At 40.3% G+C, this 16876-nt stretch overlaps 1 protein-coding gene across 1 annotated transcript in view; it reads left to right on the top strand.

Moving 5' to 3' along the window:
* The first annotated feature begins 2616 nt into the window (after positions 1 to 2616).
* tmem145 (transmembrane protein 145) overlaps positions 2617 to 16876 on the top strand; it is a 35964-nt gene continuing 21704 nt past the window's right edge. Inside the window, exons 1-3 of the mRNA XM_020590170.1 lie at positions 2617 to 2921; positions 14397 to 14471; positions 14938 to 15015. Coding sequence (XP_020445826.1) covers positions 2811 to 2921; positions 14397 to 14471; positions 14938 to 15015 — 264 coding nt within the window. The 5' untranslated portion in view covers positions 2617 to 2810. The remainder of the gene's footprint in view (positions 2922 to 14396; positions 14472 to 14937; positions 15016 to 16876) is intronic.

The raw sequence follows: 16876 nt of genomic DNA, 5'->3' as shown, positions 1-16876 counted from the left end.
GATTTTTTTAGTAGCAAAATTATGCTACAGGATTAGGCCATGCTCTGTCCTGTCAGCTCTGAGTACTTACTGCAGTATTTTTAGATTGTTGAAGAAAACCAGGGCTGCAAAGAGGAAGAAAGTAGCACACATCCTCTTGAACATGCTGCGCTAGGTTTGCACCTGCTTTACTGGTGGCTGTTCATGCCCACTCTGTACTTTTAGTTGTTGGTTTGACAATCCCTGCAAGTGTATTTGAATCTTGGGCTTGTATGTCTCTCTTTAAGTGGAGTCTGCATGTGTGCGTTGACCATGTAATTGCTGTGCGGTGTGAGGAACACGAGCTTGCACACGGGCTTGTTCTCATTACATAAAGACAGGAATGGCACTTTACACTTCATTATTCATATTATTGATTGTTGTTGAGAGCAACTTCTTTGACATGATCAAGCCTTTGTTGGCATCCATTTTTGTCTGTAATATACAGTAAATTGACTTTAATCAATTCTAAAAAAAAACCTCATCACCTATAAAACCTTGCAGGCTCAACAGGCCATCAGCATTGTTGTATATGTTACAGAAAACTTTGTTCACTTCCTGTGTATTGACCTTAATATGCCTCTTACCCTTGATAACCACTCATGTGCCTGGTGAACCCTAGTGCAGCAGCCTGATGGAGCAGAGCGCCCATCTGGTGGTTTGGACAGATGAGTTTGCAGAGAGTGAGTCAGTGTTACCTTTAGTTCTACCACTCCGATGTTTCACAGATGCTTATATGATGCCTGGAACTTTAAGCTCAAATGTTTGATTCAGTAGTTTTAATTAATGCTCCTGCTTCATAGTGTCTGTCTGAATGATCCACAGAACAACCTTACAATCACAAATTGTTCTTGTGAGTACAAAGTAGTTGTCATAGTTCAGTGTGTTTTTGCTTTTTTTAGTTGTTCAGTTAATGGGTTGTATAGCTTACCTCTACAGATTTACTCATCAGAAGCGCCTTTGCTCCAGGCAGATTTTGGTTAAGTGCAATGAAAAATTCAGTGCTGCTACAAACATGAGCTGGATGCCTCAATGATTAGGTCAGCATTTATAGTAAAGCAAAGCTATGCAGTTGCACTCCGGCGTCACATAATTTCTCTAGTCAGTCTTAATCCGAATCAGAAGTGTTGATGTTTTTTCTTGGACAATGTGTTTGAGTCACTTTAAAGTTGGACTTTATAGCTTGCATACCATTTCATACCATAGCTGTTGTTTTAGAGTCAATTTAACATGATTCCTCAGTGCAGTTGATTGACCTAAAGCAATTTCGCAGAAGTGTTTTTAATGAGAAATACTCATTGATCAGTCTGTTAAATATCGTTTACTTTATGGTTTGTTTAAAGCAGAGCATTCCATTGTACTGTAATAGATGTCCTTACCATTTAGGGTTTGCTATTAACTGGTATAATTGAAAATACACATACTAGTCTGTCTGCACTTTATATACAAATCACTCTACTGTAAATGCAGTTCTGATGCAGAATATGATTAACCTTTAAAAACAAGCCACTGAACAGAAACAGTTGTCATAAGTTTGTTTTTACACTCCCTTTTGTTGAAAACACCGCAAGTGCAAACATGAATAAAACTGTATATGTAACCTGTGATTCATGTAGATATTTTACTTTCAGGTTTGTTAATGAGATTGATTTGACTGGTTTAAACTGTTCTCTGATATGTTGCAAGTAAGCAGGTTTTTTTCTTTGCTGATTTTTATCTAAATAAATATATATTCTCTCATGAAGCAGCTGTTATGTCCAGGTTCATGAATTAACATTTTCTTTGCATTGATCAGATAAAGGTTAAAAGTCACAGAATATGAAATAGAGTATAATTAAATTTATCTCTGGGTGTTCTCGGAATTTCTAATAGCCTTAGATTTTTATATGATTATGATTACTGCATTTGTGAAAGCTCTTAATTGAATTTCATCAATATCGTGATTCACTCAGGACTTGGGTAAAGGTCAATATAAATGGCAACCTTTTCTTAAAGTGTCCGATCAGATCCAGAAATGCACAATGCAGAGGGCCCTCTGTGATGTCATGGTTTCTCTACACAGTGACCTGTACAGTACACTTTTTAAATACTTTCCATGTGATGCTACATTATGCTTATGTACATTTGAGAGGCAAATATTTACTACAATTACAGCTCTATTTGTAGATCAGGATTTAACATACAAAACAAGCTTATGAATTAAAGTATATGACAGTATAATTAGTAAAAACAGGAAAAGGCCATTTCACTTTGCTCACGTGTTTTTGTTTTTTTACTTAGGTAAAGTAGGAATGCAATAGGCTAACAGTCTACTACTTGTACATAATTATAGCATCTGAGTACTTCCTCCACGCAGACAGTTTAACATTTTTTTACAGAAATTCAGCAGTAGCACAGTTTATTGTACCCTTTTCCTGTTGATTAATATGATTACTGATGTTCTAATTTGAGCCTGGAGTCCTGGCGTCTCTGTGCCACTTCGTTACAGGTTCGTGACCTCTAATGAAAACGTGATCGCAATCAGCAGTGGCATTTAATGTGTGGACGTGTCGCATTCTCAAAGCACGAGCGGAACAGAGCGCGCGCACCACCCTCCACCATCCAGCCTCAGCCTCAGCCTCAGCTGCTGGAGGGGGCTACACGCATAGAAAGGGGCAGGCGTGAACGCGCCCGGTTCCTCTCTCAATTCGCTCTCCTCAGCTTGAGCAGTGTTCCTCCGTGCGCGCTTCCGCTCAGAGACAGGCTTCAGGGAGCCCGGAGAGCAGACGAGTGACAGCGGGGGAGAGAGAAAGATGGAGGTGAGGGTCTGGGAGAGACTCGTGTTCCTGGCCGTGCTGTCCGGCGTCCTCTGGGTGGATTCAGTCTTTGGGAAATACGTCAAAGGCATCGTCAACACTAAGGAGGTGAGCGCTGGGTTTTCTTTACCTCTAATTTGTTGCCACTTGCGACAATGACATGGCCACAGACTGATAGGAGTGGGGAACGGACTCGACGCAGGTGTCTCTGTGTTGGACTGTTCCGTGGAAGAGGCTACGACCAGTTCACCGTTAAGTTGCCTGTTTATTGTCACACACAGTCTCCACTATTCTGCCTCGCAAATGAGCGCCTTAGATCTGCGTGCGTATCGTCTGTGGCGTATATTTTACTCCTTAGTCTTTGGCATCACTGTAGCCCCAGTAAGCGGCATCCCGCAACCCACAGCTACCAGTCGAGCCTCCGGTTGTGGTTACTCATCTTTAAGCCACATTCAGCTTGTCCTCTAGGATTTTGTTGCCATTCTTAAATGTAAATTAGCAGTGGTGTTTGTGTTTATTATTAGAGGACCCGTTACAGGTGTGCGTCATATGGCTTCAGGCGCGCAGCGGTGGATTTTGGTGATTGAGACGCTGGGGTTAGTCCAGCCTGGTCAGGGTTATGGGCATGTTTAGGGTTATGAGCCTGTTTTTAAATAGATCAGCATCGACATCATATAGTAGCTGCCCCGACAAGATCTGGGAGTTAAAACTGTGTTAACTGTGCAGCCCGACAGATACTGGAGCTCTGGTGGTTTGTAATTCAGGATGCGACCACCTGCTGTTCCACATCTGCGTTCTGTATTCTCACGAGTTGGTAGATCAAGTTTGACATGCATGGGTAGTACAGTAGGACTGTCTACCATTTTGTTGTGAGTTCAACAATACAGGCCACTATGCAGACACAGTAACAACACTGTCAGATAAGCCTTAGCTTAGATTATTTAGGGCTGTTAGAAAATTTGGACAATTCTGTTGAAATTTCTGCTTTGGAATTCAAAGTGTTTATTTTTCTGAAACAGCAGAAGGCACATTGTTCCTGCAAGGTCAGGTATGCGTTTCTAACCAGGGGTAAGGAAAATTGTTTACCAAACAGTCCATATTGGTCATAGAAACATAAGAAACAATACATAAATACAAAACAGTTTCTTAGAGCCAGAGGCAAGGTATGCAAATTAGTTGCTTCATCAGACAATTCAGTTTTACAATGATGTACGTCATAAAAGCAGCAAATATTCATATTTGAAAAGCAAGAATCATCAAATGTTTGGCCTTTTTTACTTGATAAACAGATGATAAAACAGTTGATTTTTCAGTCCGCTGACCGATCAGTCTCATTTCCACTTGGAGCTGCTCGCTGACCAACAGCAGGGGACTATTTTGTTTAAATACGTTGCCACCAAGAACCATTTTATCTCCTTTCTTTAACAGAAGGGGTTTTCAACTAATTGTGACCCAGAGACCACCATTCTGACTAAGAAGTAACATGAGGACCAGTGTTGTGGCGTGGCTACACAGGCACGATTTTAATCCTTTAACTTTTCTAAATTTTATGTGTTTGTAAGTAATGCATGGAAGTGAGTATAAAAAGAATTGCTACACTGAAACTGCATTATTGAATGCATGATCAGGGACTACCTGTTCTAGCTTGCTGATTTACCATGCTGACATTCCCTGAACTCAGGCTACAATAAATTTAGAACTGAGAGATTGAAGTCACCAGTTTGCATCTTCAGGATGACAATGGGGATCAAAATGGATAAATTGAACCAGAGGCACTCATCCATCCATCACAGCTGTTGGAGATGCCCTTGAACACAGCACTGAATCTGCACCTGCTCCAGTGGATATGCTCACTGGCCAGCAATACATTGTACTGGGCAACTTCCAAGTGTTAGTGTGTGTGTGTGTGTATGTGAGTGTGTGACACACTCCTGTTTGACTAGAAGAGCATCTACTATTGTGGTCCTCTGCAGTAAATAAGACTAGAGTAAGGCAGCCTGTCTTACGTAAGGCTGTAAATAAAGAGGCTTCACATAAACAGGTAAATCCCACATTTCACAGCAGGGCTACAACTAATTACTATTTTGATGACCACTTACTTTGATTTTTTGTTTTCTTGTTTAACCAGTTAATCATTTGATTTGTAAAATTACAGTGTCATCAGTGTTTCATGATTTTACTGAATTGCTTGTTTTGTCCAATCAAAATACAAAGGTAATCAGTTTACCATCCTGAAATGCAAACAAAACCAGCAGGCATTTGTCAGAGAGGTTGGTGTTCATGCCTTTTTGTTTAAACATTGCTTAAATGATTGATCAATTGTCAAGAAATGCTAATACATTTAATGTTGATCAAAAAAAATCAAGTAATTTAAGCTTTGCTGCATTGTTAAACAAATTTGACTGAAGAAGTGGAATGTTTAATTTGTATTTTTTCTTGAACCTTGTGGTCGGTTCGCTCCTCTTCCTCTTGTGCCACTACAGCTGTCAGAGGCCATTTGACAACCTAAGCAAAACAGCTGAGCACTTTGAACAACATCAGGCAACACATGGCTTGGCATAGTGATGGTGTGTTTGTGTGTGTTGTTTAACACATCATCAGACTTGTTTGTACCTTCCTGCTCCAAGGTCACCCACTTATTCCACGGCACACTGCTCTTCTCTCTCAGATTTACACACATGCAGAATGAACTCCAGCACTTACACACAAAGACTCTCCACTTCACTCCCAAGATGCTGTATCTGTAGAGGTGAAAGCAGAGCTGTAAATTGACAAATGTAATTTACCACACTGGGAGGGATGAACTGTGAAGCTGTGGAATTTGTGGAGAAATACAGAGAAACACAAGTCACGTTATCCAAACGCTCTGGTGCAGCAAACTGGTCAACTGTTTTTATTTGGGCTGGTCCAGGTATTCCTAAGTGGCTCATCGTGTCTGGAGGCACTGTTAAAATGTTCCAGCAGTATTGTGGCTTTAAGGTCAGAAGAAGGTCAGCGATTTGAAATCAGATGGGAAAATGTGGGCGGGGAGAAAAATAAAAACTTCCCCCTCTTTTAACAGCCAACTGCAGAGGACTCCAGGGCGCGATAGTAAATCCACACTCTGCTTCACGATGTGTCCCCTGTGTCGGTGAGTGTGTAGCAGACTGATGCTGAACATTTTAAAGCAAAGAGCTCATCTGACCTTAGCTTGAGCTGAAGTGTTGCTCAGGTACATTTTGACAGCGCACACTGGCTGTAACAGATATCAAACGTGAGTTTCCAACAGAACTGAATGATTTGGGGGAGAAAATGCAGCCGTGGTTGCAAACTGTGATTGAGGGCATCCGGCAGAATTTTCAAACCAGCCAGTAAGAAAAGTCAACTTGGCTGAAAGTTCAGCCTACGGAGAGCAGAGAGCTTTATTTTTAATGCTTGCTCAAAGTCTTTATAAGTTTTATTTAAGTAAATTTGTTAGCATCAGTTGTCATTATAGCTAATGAAAGCAACTGTTGCCAGCTTATTGGGGCACTTCTACGTATATAACTAGCAGCTATTTCAATTTGAATAACTCACTTGTTCATGTAGCGATTGTGGCATTAAAAGCTTTTACTCACTCGACTTTAGTTTTCTGCATTCTCATGTAAAACGTAGCAATAGACAAGTGTATTTGGTTTCCTCAGTTAATGAACATTCGTGGATTAGAAAAGAAAGCCTTTACGCTTTTGTCTTTTGAAAATTAATGAATATGAACAAATGCCCTTGAAAGTTCTTTTTTTCTAATTTAAAAAGCCAGCACCCGTATTCATCAGTATGCCTCAGCTCTCTGGGCCTTTCTCTGTTCAGTACCCCACACATCCTGAGGAAAAACACTGTGATGGATGTTGGGGCTGATAAAGCAGCACTCGTAAAATGAAGGATTTCACCAGGATTTCTAGGCTTAATAGGACTGAGAAGTAAAAAGGCCTAGAATCTGTCTTATTTTAATTAATGTCATGTCTTATCTTGAAACAGGTCTGTTCTGAATTCTCAAATTTCACCTAACAAGACTTTGAAAGTCACTGAAAAGTCCTTCAAGTTGACAAATACGTTTTTAGAACCGCGCACGTGTGGCTTTTCCAACTTGATTTGTTTTTAATGAGGACTTTGCGACTAGATACATTAACCATGTAAGTAAGTGCAGGTATGTGCATGTGGGGGGAGTGTTTTCATGTATTCATATGCTTGTCTTTTTGCAGTACATTGGACATGTGTGTCTGAATGTCTACAAGGTGTGTGTGTGCTGTTGTTAATCACCCGGTGAGACAAAGAAGGACAAAGCTGTGTCGGTGCGAGTCTGTTTATGCTTCCCAGCATTGTGTAACCCTACCTAATGAATCATTGAGAAGCCCAGCGGTCCAAGGGTGACTTGACTAGCTGATTGGTAATTAATTGTTAATGAGGCTTAGCATGCAAACAGGGATCTGGAAAGTACAGGGAAAAAGACAGAAAGCCACAGAGATGAAAGGAAAGAAACTGTGAGGGAGAAAGAAAGCAAAGACAGACAGAAAATGAGACTGTGAGATGCTGAAGTGACTGGATGCTGCATCAAGGCATGGCACTTGATTAATGTAGTATTTATACACACAGATGCACGTGCGCAAGCACCACACACACACTGGGAGGTGGCTGAGTGACTGCATCACAATGCAGTGGCCACAGGGAACTAAGACTAAAAGGGATTAAGGTAGACACCTCATCCGCTGTTGCTGTTCTCCAGGGCTCAGTCTCTTTTCAGCTCCCACTGACAAACAAACACAAACACACTAGCAGCGGCCTGGTTTTGTTGCTGACGTCCGTGGAATAGCTTGACACAGGCTGTGTATTGTGCTATCAAACGCCACACAGGCTTGTTGATGTTGTCTAAATGTGTCGCTGGCATCTAATGTCCTGCTGTGCAGACTTGTTTAATTCTGTAGGGCTGCAACTAGTGATTATTTTAATTAGAGCTGAAACAATTAGTTGGATCGATTTAGTCATTTGACTGAAAGGCAACTATTTTGATAATTAATTGTCATTTTACAAGCAAATTAGCTAAACATATTGTTTCAGCTTTTCAAATGTACAGATTTGATGCTTTCTAACAAACTGTATATATCTGGGTTTAGGAAGAAATGTTGTCTAAAACAAGCCATGATAATGCATCACCCTGGGCTATGGTACATTAAAGCAGGCCTTTTATTCTGGCATTATAGGCAAAACAATTAATTGACTAACCAAGACATGCTTTTTTTTAGAGCTAGTATTCAACATACACTATTACTGTGCATACTACTTTGTGGCAACAGCTAGACAAAGATCCTTTCCTGTTTCAATGTGACAGTGCCCAGCACACTAAGCCAGGTCCATAAGGAAGTGGCTTTCTGATGTTTTTGAGAAAACACTTGACTGGCTTGCGCAGAGCCTTGACCTCAACCCTATCAAACACCCTTTGGGATGAAATGAACCACCAACTGTGAGCCAGGCCTTATCGCCTGACATCAGTGCCTGACCTCACTAATGCTCCTGAGGCTGAAAAGAAGCAAATCCCTGCAGCCAGGTTCTAAAACCTTGTAAAAACCCTTCCTAGAAGAGTGGATACTGTTATAGCAACCATGAAAGTTTCAACAACCATATATAGGTGGTAATGTTTGTATGCCCATGCTTTGTTTAGCTGTCCACATGACTTTGACCATGAGTGTACTTCCACTCTCATATTGGCTTACTTCTCATGTGTTACCATACATTCACAGTGATCTGGCAAAAATGCAATTCCCTGTCTGTGTGCAAGGAGCTGCATTGGTCTGGGGGGCGAGGGGTTGCAGAAGGGTGTGTTGTAGGCGTGTACGATGTTGGGACGAGTCCACCTGATTCTGTTTAATCACTGTGCTGTATGGCTAGTTAAAGAGCCCATGGCATGCTCATTTCCAGCCATTTAATATATAATCTTGGGTACCTCTAGATTAGCTTTGCACACATCATAACTCCAAATAGTCTGTAATTATTTTGGTAGCCTTGCACTGACAATAACAACATGGATCATTAAAATCCTCTCGCCAACCTGCAACACTTCACATGCGGCAGACATATTGGCCTCAAGCCATTAAAACAAACAGGTACTATTCTCCAGTGTTGATGAGCTGATCATTCACCACCCCAGGGTGCTTCACTGACACCAAGCAGAATACATTAGAGGTAGATCTATCCCCTATATGTCATGGCAGCTAAAAAACTGCAAAAATTTAAAAAAAAAAAAAAAAAAAAAAAAAAAGTCTAGCCAGCGAGAGTTTGTGAGACTTGTATAAACAGAACAACATAGATGCTCATTGTGTTTTGAGCTTTCAGTCACGTTTAAGATGATAATTCATTGTACATTGTAGATAAGTGAGAAAATCCAGAAAAGCATGCCATGGGCTCTTTAAGTTTAGCCTAAGGCTTTAGGGAATGCTCTGAATGTTCTCACATTTATATTAAGACATGATTTTGTGTGTGTGTGTGAGAGAGAGAGAGAGAGAGAGAGAGAGAGAGAGAGAGAGAAAGTCAATTTGACCTTCTCGACAATTCTTTGACAAAGAATTGGCTCATATAGCAAAGAAGTCTATTTGCTTTGAACATCATTGTTGAGTTGGAGCCACACACTTCTGCTGTGTTATTGAGTGGGTTCTGTGAAGAATGATCACATGAGATACAAAATAAAAGTGTGACTGCTGTGAATGAACAACTTGGCCTTTTGATGTTTCTATGGCAGCTGCAAACTAAGGCATGCTGTGGTTGCTATGACAATAATGGGAAGGGGTGGGTGCTGACGTTTGGTTGGCTTGTGTGTGTAATATCATGTTGTGAGAGTGTCTGACTCTGTGTGTGTGTTTATTCAACAGTGGTGCCTTTTACAGTCCTAGCCCTTGGTGAGTTAAATGAAACCACCACTCTCTCCTCTCTCCAGGGATTCATGTCTGGGTCAGAGCTTCTCTCTCCTGCCCCTGCTGTCATGGTTACAGCCTTACGCGTTACCCGGGAAGGTAAACATAGTCAGGAGTTGGTCTCAGGCTTCAGTAACTTTTGGAGTTTGCCATAAATTATAGCCCAGAGGCTCCAGGGGCTGAAGCTTGCTGGCAGCGACTGAAATATGGCTGCGGTTTTGTTTGCTGTGATATATGAAGGCAGCAGTGCAGGCCATGCTACACTGCTCTGGTTGCACTTTATTTCTCAGCGTAGAAATTACTGTGCTTATTTATGTAGAGCGAGCAAAGGGCAGAGGTAATTACAAAATAATGGTGTATGGGGAGTTTCGTTGGTTTGACGGTGAGCAAGAGGTTATAACAACCAACCCCGTGGCCAGTTTTAAAAAGAATGGAGAGCCGTACTGCTGTCCTCAGAGACGCCGAAATGTGTAACAGATTCTTGTTTGTGTGTTTGAACAAGTTGAAACACTGTGTTTGAAGTTGTGGTCATGCTTAGGATTTGTTTGGTTTAACACTGGAAAAGCACAAATCATTCTATGGGAAGCATTACCTGAATTAAAATTTGGTGATGCAGCAATATAATATTCTAATAGTCACTGTCTCTGTGATTTTGTTATTTATATACTGTCATTGTGTTTTCCTGCTCCTAAAAGCTGCATTGAATGATTCAGCTGACTGTTCTGTGAAATGATAAGTAATGCTTTGTCATCATAACCAGTATTATCACATTTCTGAGCAATTATCAGAATAGTTTTTAGATGGGTTTGTTTGTACCTCAGTACAAGTTGACACTGAATCACATCCATGGTGATGATGCACATTTCCCAACCAGAAAATGATTAACATAAGTAAAGTATAAAATAAACATTAAACACTGATATATTTTTAGAGGTTTTTATTTTATTGCATAAAAAAGCAATATATTTCTTTAAAATATAAAACCATTGTTTTGTTGTGGGCACTTAAATGTGTATTATATAGGCATCTGTGTAGAAACATTTCAAATGATATCCAGTCCTAGTAGTAAGCCAAAATATTGTGATATTTGATGTTACAATGTCGCCCAGCTCTAACCTAGTTACTCATTCACACACCTGTCTTGCACTTGTCATTTTGATAACTAGGCACTAAGTTGCTGATTTACTGTAAGTTACTGTCTTAGACAAAGTGGTGTTAAAGCTACTCTACCCGATTTCTTTTCAGACCCTAGAGGGTCCAGTGTGGCTCAAAAACTGACATCATAAGCTACTCCTAAATGCTCTTTACATCTCCCATCATGTCTTGTAAGATGTGAGGTAAAGATGCAAGGAAAGCATGTTGGGAGAGAGGACGTAAGGAAACATGACAAGAGATGTCCTTGACTCCGATCCTTCATCCGAATCATTCGATCACCAACTGATTTCTGATAAAGGGGAATGTCTGTTCATAAAAAACTTCTGCAAAGGATGGTCTTGTGTATCCTCAGTCGTAGTTTCCCCTGCAGCCTCCTCGGTCCTCAGAACTGATATAAACAACTTAGAAAGTCCTCAGTCAACAAGAATGATTTCTGGGTCAACTGAGGTTGCAGGAACGATTATATAAAACTGTCATAGCAAACTGTTTAAACTACTCCCCTCTGGACGGCGCTATAGGGCATTACACGCCAAAACAGCCAGACACAAGGACAATTGCTTCCCCCATGCCATCACTCTGATAAACAGTTAATCCATGACTATATGACACAGCAATCACTCCAGTGCAGTAAATTGTAAATATAACCATCGTACATATCAATCTGAAAGCTCTTCTGCCATAATGTGTGTATATGTATATTTTCTGAAATACTGTCTCTTTTGCCGCATTCTTTTTCTATTTGGAATGCACATATTCCTACTTTATCATTGTTTTTACTTTTTATTTGCATTTTTTCATTGTCACTTTCTATTCTCTGTTACTTACAACACCGAGGGCCTTCTGTACCGGAGTCTAATTCCTTATATGTTCAAACATACTTGGCCATTAAAGATGATTTTGATTCTGATAAGAGACTGAGAAACAACCTGTGCAAAATGCAGCCTCCAGTCTGAAGCTTGCGTTAGCTGACTAAGGACTAAATTTGTCAAGCAAGTGACACAAAGCACTAACATTATGCAAAACTTGAAATACTCCAAAATGATCATATTAATTTAGTACAAAGTAAAAAATTATGACCATGCTGATGTTACCAAAACAACCACATTTTAGAGGCTAATACATTCAGAGAGAAGAATGCAACATATAAATCAACATTTGAGTCCTTTGGCTGCTTCAGCGCTTTCCATCTCCAAAGCCCAAACAGATGTTAGTGCTGGTTTTTCCTCTTTCTTTGTCCCACTTTGTGTAAAAGAACTAAACCTCTTCCATCTGACAGGCACTGTTTCGGACTTGCAGACATGAGGTCCTCTGTGGCTGAAATTACTACTAGCGGTTTGTGAAAACGATTCTTATAACTGCTAGGGCGAGGCTAAATTATGGACCATATTTTGAAAATGCACTGAAGAGAAGCTGGAATAACAACAGGGCTGTAGGCAGCAGAGGGTCATGGAGCTTGGAGACACCACATCCTGTCCCCTTTTCACTTGATTGAGCAGACCGTGTATTAAATCTTAGTTAATGCACCTTTAAAGATTTATGTCTGCTTTTGGTTTGAAATGCCTCATTTACACCAGCTGCCTGAATGGGGACCACTCACACTGGGCAGTAATCCAGAAAAAGAAAATGTGTGTGTAAACACCATATAAGCGATGTGGTGTTAGTGCTGTGTTCAGCACTTTGATCCATATCTACAGAATGTGACAGCCTACAGCTGTATGAAATACACAGTACATATATAGACCACCAATGATGCTCCACCATGCCGATGCCGCTGCAGTGCCTGATGTAAGCTCAGTGAAGTCTACCATCAGCATTATTATTTTGTCTCATGCTGCCCGGCTTATGGCTGAATTGTATTAAGAAGAGAGAGTTTCCTCCTTCTTATCCACCTCTCACTTATTAAGGTTCTCAGCAGCCTCGTAATGCCCTCTCTGTTGATCCTCTGTAGAACCATACCCTCATGGCACTGCCTTCCTTTCCACTTTTCTTCTTTATCTCTTCTGCCTAAACTTCTTTTTTCCTCCTCCTCCTCTTTAACTTCTCTGAAACACTTCCATTCCATTGCAGCTCCCCCTTTTTTGTCTTCTTTATTGCCTCGTTTATGTCTTCTCCAACTTTTATTTCCTTTCTTCTCCCAGTGGCTCCACTTGCCTCTTTTTCTACAGCTTTTATTTCTGTATGCTTCCCCACAACCTGTCTTTGTGTCTATTGGTCTGTTCTGTTGGTACTTCACTTGGCCTGGATGATCCAGACTGAAATATATCATCTTGTTACATTTTGGTACCGAGAATTAATTATAATGACTGATAGGTTTTTATTTATCCTTTGTAATATACTGTACGTATCAACATCTAATAGATGGATTTCCACAAATGTTTGGACAGATATTCAGACAATATTGCATGGCTTTTGTTCTAACACTACCTTGAGACGAGCATTGGTGGTTTTCAGTGAAATGTCTCAACAACCACCAAATGGATTGTCACAAAATTTGGTACATACATTGTTCTTATAATAATTTTTGTAGTCATTCCTTAACTTATCACTTATAACTTATTCCTTTAGACTGGTTTCACAAAGGCAGACTTGGAATAGAGCTTTGATCTAATAGTCAGCCTTTAGAAAAATGCCTAAATTCATCTCTTGCACTGGTCAGTTTAGTTCTTGACTACTTTAAATAGGAGTAATTCTCTCTTTTTTAAACTGTGTCTGACTGAGCAACCACATCAAACCACTAAATTCTTTTCACTCCATTAGAAAATGTTTCCCTTCTGGCAGAATCTCCAAGCTACAAGGACATTTTACTTGTAGCAGAGCTGAGATGCTGTAGCTTCTTAATGCACTGTAGCAGTGCTTCTGCTAAATTGTTAGCCAGTCAGGATGGTTTCCTTGGGTAAACAAAATCAACTGACAACAGCCTCACAGCTCTACATTTCCAACAGGTTTCTATGTTCTCTAAAAGCTCTTTTATTTTTCATTGCTTGCAGTGAAACATTGCTAACAAACCAGACATTATGAGCTATATGCTCACAATTAGCTCTTGGTGCTACTGGTCAGCAGTTGTTTCTTATTATCATGGAAACACTGGTTGGAAAGTGTGGGTTAGCCCCAGGATTATGGATGGTGGCTGACTTTTAATTCAGTCTTTATTTTTATGAAACATCTAACTTAAAATTAACCGTTAAGTGCAAAATTAAGACTAACACCACAGAGAAGTTTAAAATATCTTAAAATTTTAATTTATCTGATACTTTAATAACCAAATAATGTTATCTTCAAAAAAAAATCTTCCTCATCAGCCTAAGCTGTACTTTGTGTTTAGAGCTAATTAGCAGGTAACAGCATGCTAATCTAAGATGGCTAACATAGTAAAGCACTGTATCTGCCAATCTGTAATATGTCAGCACATGACCTCAAAGTACTGCCACTGTATGAAGTAAAAGCCCAGCTGTAAACTTGTTTTTACATTATTGCTTCATCCATTTTAATTCTTTATTTGTTTTTACTACAGGACTGGGTTTTCCTCACTCGCTTCTGCTTTCTCACCGACTTTGGACATCTGGACTTCCGGTTTCGCTATCCAAAGGTATGATGTGATTGCATGTGTCTGCCTCATGTAACCTATTTGTTTTCCATTTATTATTTTGATATCATTTTCCACATTGGCACAGCTTGCCCACACTTCTTCTCTGACATTACAAAAAAATTTTTATTTACTTAACTTCCTTCCTCTCAACTAGTTGTCTCTTCCTTTCTCTTCTTCCTCTTACTTCATCTAAAACTGTTCCTAAGGCTCTTCCTGCTGTATCCGTCCCATCCTCTTTTTCTGTGCCCTCCTCCTCTGCTCTCTTTCAGTGCATCTGTTTTGTTGTTATTCTGTCTTCTTTTACACATGTCATGCTTTACAGTTTTTGCCTGCAGACTTTGAAAATAGTTTTGCCATATACTGTAAATCTCAAGCTATCTCCTTGGCTCCTTCCTGATCTATGCATCCCCGCCTTTCTCGTAATCTTTTTTCTTTCCCTCTCTCTCCCCGTCTTTCCTCTCTGCAGTCTCGCTGCTGTCAGAACATATTGCTCTACTTTGATGACAATTCTCAGTGGCCAGCTGTGTACAAGAGGCCTGAAAAGGTGAGATAATGACAAGCTCTGCATAATGAGTTTTGACAAGTCATTATTAAAGAGGAATACTGTTCTGTTTACTAATTCGCATTTGATTGTGGTAATGAAAAAGCCCTATGATATCAATTTTAACTTGCTGTTCATAGTACTCAAAATTAAACAAAGCTTTTCTCACTTACTAAAAAATGAGAGCCTTTTCACTCACAGGCAGTAATGTGTATATTATTGACAGTATGAGCAGTGATCAAGAATGGTACAATCCATATTTGTGAACACAAAGCAAAACACCAGCAAGCTCTGCCTGAACTGAAGCTGTTCCTCAGGAAACATTTCCTGGAAAAACCAGCTAAGGGAAGCTTGATTTTGAAAGTAGCCAACCAAAGAAATCCCAGCCTTTCATTCTGACTTCTCTCCAAAGCCACTCTTCCAAAACACAATGTGCACTGCCTGTCTACTTACAGATTTCAGGATTTCTCTGCCATAGCTCACTAGCTTTAGCTATAAAAACAGAGCAGTAACACATCTGCATGTAACTGCACCACCTTGAGAGCCGTAACATGGCTCCCATTAAACGAAAAAACGTCGGGCTGCTGAAAAGAATCCAGGATAAAGTGAAAGAGGAAAACCCTGACCAGGATGTTATTTTCTTTCACCGCATCATTCATCAGGAATCTCTGTGTAAGTCTGTATTGTAGCTTAATCGTGTCGTGAACCCAGTCGTAAGACTTGTTAACTTTATACGAGCAAGGGGACTTCAGCACCGTCAGTTCATTACGTTCCTGGAGGAAACCGATGCAGATCGCCAGGACTTAATTTACCACTCTTGTGTCCGCTGGTTAAGTTTGGGCAAAGTGTTTCAGTGAGTGTTAGAGTTCAAAGAGGATATTGGCGCATTTTTTGGGGTTAATGGGGAAATCCAGCGAATTTCCTGAGCTGAGCGACTAGAACTGGCTTTGTGACTTTGCATTTGCTGTGGACATTTTTTCACACATGAATGAGCTGAACGTGAAGCTACAGTCTGTGCACGACATGTACACAAATGTGAGAGCCTTGAAATCCAAGCTGACTTTATTCTCCAGACATATTTCAAACAAATCTTTCGACCATTTTCCTACACTAGCCATGGAAATACAGCAAATCACTGGACGACCTGCACAAAGAATTCTGCTGTCGGTTTTCTGATTATTAAAAAAAATTGACAAGTTACTTCAGCTGGTGTCCTGTCCCCTGTCACAAGACCCTGAACACAGGAGCTGCAATTGGAAGTAATCGATCTTCAGTCTGACTTTGTTTTAAAGGAGAAGTTAAACTCTCTTAAACTGAATGACTTTTATGCTTCAATCAACGAAGCCACGTTTCCAAACCTCCAGAGGACAGCACAGAAAATGATGGCATTGTTTGGTTCGACCTGTGTGTGTGTGTGAGCAGATGTTCAGTGTCATGAACATCAACAAAGCCAGTCACAGATCCATGTTAACTGACCAAGACCTCAGATCAATCCTGAGAGTAGCCACAACAAAACTAACTCCAGATTTTGATGCACTGGCTAAAAAGGGAGACCAACAACACTGTTCCCACTGAAAGTGAAGATTTATTTCTCTACTGTGTTATGAAAAAAATGCATTTGGAGAATAATTTGTATAATAAGCCTTGCATATTCATGCTTTGCTACCTGTTAAAGGCCAAACCCTTTTATGTAATGGCTTTTATATGTCATTTATATTAGTTCACACAAACACTCCATCCTTCTGCTCCCGGCCCGGCCCCTCTGTCAAATTTTAGAACCTAGTATGGCCCGCGAGTCAAAAGGTTTGTCCACCCCTGCCCTACAAACTCACCGACAAACTGTCCACACTGGTTATGCCCCCCA

This window comes from Monopterus albus, unplaced genomic scaffold (assembly GCF_001952655.1).
Source record: "Monopterus albus unplaced genomic scaffold, M_albus_1.0 scaffold11.1, whole genome shotgun sequence".
Classification (NCBI taxonomy): Eukaryota; Metazoa; Chordata; class Actinopteri; order Synbranchiformes; family Synbranchidae; genus Monopterus; species Monopterus albus.
The sequence above is the reverse complement of the archived record's forward strand: the minus strand, read 5'-3'. Positions and strand labels throughout refer to the sequence as shown.